Source organism: Sinocyclocheilus anshuiensis, unplaced genomic scaffold, assembly GCF_001515605.1.
Source record: "Sinocyclocheilus anshuiensis isolate Anshui unplaced genomic scaffold, SAMN03320099.WGS_v1.1 scaffold590, whole genome shotgun sequence".
Lineage (NCBI taxonomy): Eukaryota > Metazoa > Chordata > Actinopteri > Cypriniformes > Cyprinidae > Sinocyclocheilus > Sinocyclocheilus anshuiensis.
In genome coordinates, this window is record NW_015544192.1 from 1,409,725 (window position 1) to 1,412,081 (window position 2,357).

Consider the following 2,357-nt stretch of genomic DNA (forward strand, 5'->3'; position numbering starts at 1 on the left):
TGATTTTAGCAAATGGCTGCAATATAACAAAGAGTGAAAAATTGAAGGGGGTCTGAATACTTTCCGTACCCACTGTATATCATGCATCTCTAAAATTAAATGCTGATGTGCACATACATGTATGGAGTTTGGATAGACCACATTCTTTTGGCCAATATATCTGTAATGACTTTTTTACTCATAAACGTAGTATTGACCTTTAATAAAGCTGCTACGTGTTCATAAGCACCTGAAAAGCAGGTCCAATTGCATCTTGTAAAACCAGCCAATTGAATAACCAATTTTCAATGCTCTGATGGTGAAATATTCTAATGGGGTAATAAGCAATGATGAGAGGTTTTTTTAATTATCTTGTCATAATTATATCTTCAGCTTATTACTTAACATTCCATATGTCTATCTCATTTTCACACCCATAAGCTGTCTCCTGTGGGGTGCCCAAGGCTCCTGTGAACGGGGGAGTGCTTGCTATGGACTACTCAGTGGGTACACGTGTGACCTACTTCTGCAACGATGGCTACCGGCTGTCCTCCAAAGAGTTGACCAGTGCTGTGTGCCAGCCTGACAGCACCTGGAGCAACCACAACAAAGTCCCTCGCTGCTCAGGTACAGGCCCACTCATAGAGATGCAGAAGCCCCTCAGCATGAATTTTACAGCAGATAAAGAGATCAAGAGACAGTAAAAGTGTAAGGAGATGGACTCATACACGGAAATAATCGCCTTTTAATACAGTGTGTTTACTCATTATTTGAGCAACAAAAGCAAATTTTATAATACTGTTGTTGTCAGATTTTATTGCTGATTTGGAATGTGTTATTAAAACATAATTGAAAACATAATTTAAAAACAAAATTTCAGTGTTTTTCCATTCAAGTAGGCAAGAGCTGTGCTTGTATTCCTATTGGCTAAATAGAAAAAAGCTGCCTGGGGCATAACAAGATGGCCGCTGAGTGAATCGACTTGCCTTATAGGGACTTTAAGAGATCTCTTTGCTTCAGCTTTAATCATCATTTATTTATGAGCCAATTATATCTGTCAAAATGATGCCTCTGTTTCAAAAACATGTGAGCTGCCAACTTAGGCTGCATTTTAAAGCAGCAATCTCAACACAAAGCCTGTTTCCAAAGGTAGGGATCAGAATCGTTGCCTTTTAAAACTTCTATTTGCCTTCTATTTAGAAAAATTCTAAAGCAGCATTGCATTTATCCTTTGTAGTGAAAGCAATCCCATAATACATTACGGCAAAAAAAAATCAATTTAAGATATAATATTTAAATTGTAAATATACTTACATTTGATAAAAAGTTAATTGTTACCCTGAATTTGTGTGTGTGATTTTTATTTATGCTTATCACAGAGTTAGCTTTACTGGTATGCTAACACCAAACTGTGAATAATGCGGTTTGACACATGGAGTTGCTGCCTTTCCAAATCAGTCAAATCAGTTTAGTTATCATGCTGCCTTTAAAGGCAGATACCTATGAAAATAGCATGGCAGCTCAATACATTTTGAAACAGAACCATTAAAAAAATATTAACACAGTACTAATGGGTGGCCATTGGATTCTGAATATTGATTTTGGTGTATTTGCTGCACAGTTGTGGTTTGCCCAAGTATCGGCTCTTTCTCTCTGGAACACGGAAGATGGCGGATCGTTAACGGTTCGCATTATGAGTACAGGACCAAAATCATCTTCTCCTGCGATCCTGGCTATTACCGCTTAGGCCCTGCCCACATTCAGTGCATGGCCAATGGTGTGTGGAGCTGGAAGAACGAAAGGCCTCACTGCCAAAGTAAGTGTGTAATTCAACTCCAATCCAACAGCTGTTTGGCTCTGTTAGTCAAATGTTTAAACCTTCCAGATTGTCCTTGTTTGTCTTACCCTCTCTCTTCCATCCACAGTCATCTCATGTGGGGATCTGGCCACACCTCCCAATGGCAAGAAAATTGGAACTCAGACTTCCTTTGGGGCCACAGCCATATTTACATGTGACAATGGGTATATGCTGGTGGGATCTACTGTGAGAGAGTGTCTATCTTCTGGTCTGTGGAGTGGAACAGAGACGCGCTGCTTGGGTAATGTGGTGTACATTCACTGCTGCTGTTCACATCTGCTGTTTCAGGCATGTTTGCCTGGCAGTGGTCCAACTTGATTTTTAAACCTTGTTAAGTGTGACAGTTGTTATCATCCTAGTTTCTAGTAGTAACCATTCAGAAGTTTGTGCTTAAGCTTTGTTTATTATAACTTTACCACATGTTGTAATTAATATCTTCACTGTGAAATAATATAAGTGGAAGTGTGAATGCATACACTGTGTGTGTGTGTGTGTGTGTGTGTGTGTGTGTGTGTGTGTG

At 39.3% G+C, this 2,357-nt stretch overlaps 1 protein-coding gene across 1 annotated transcript in view; it reads left to right on the forward strand.

Annotated features, from left to right (window-relative positions):
• The window catches only part of LOC107696540 (CUB and sushi domain-containing protein 3-like), a 193,207-nt gene that overhangs the window by 123,539 nt on the left and 67,311 nt on the right, over nt 1-2,357 (forward strand). The window contains exons 42-44 of the mRNA XM_016496907.1: nt 421-606; nt 1,601-1,795; nt 1,905-2,078. Of these exons, the coding sequence (XP_016352393.1) occupies nt 421-606; nt 1,601-1,795; nt 1,905-2,078 (555 nt within the window). The remainder of the gene's footprint in view (nt 1-420; nt 607-1,600; nt 1,796-1,904; nt 2,079-2,357) is intronic.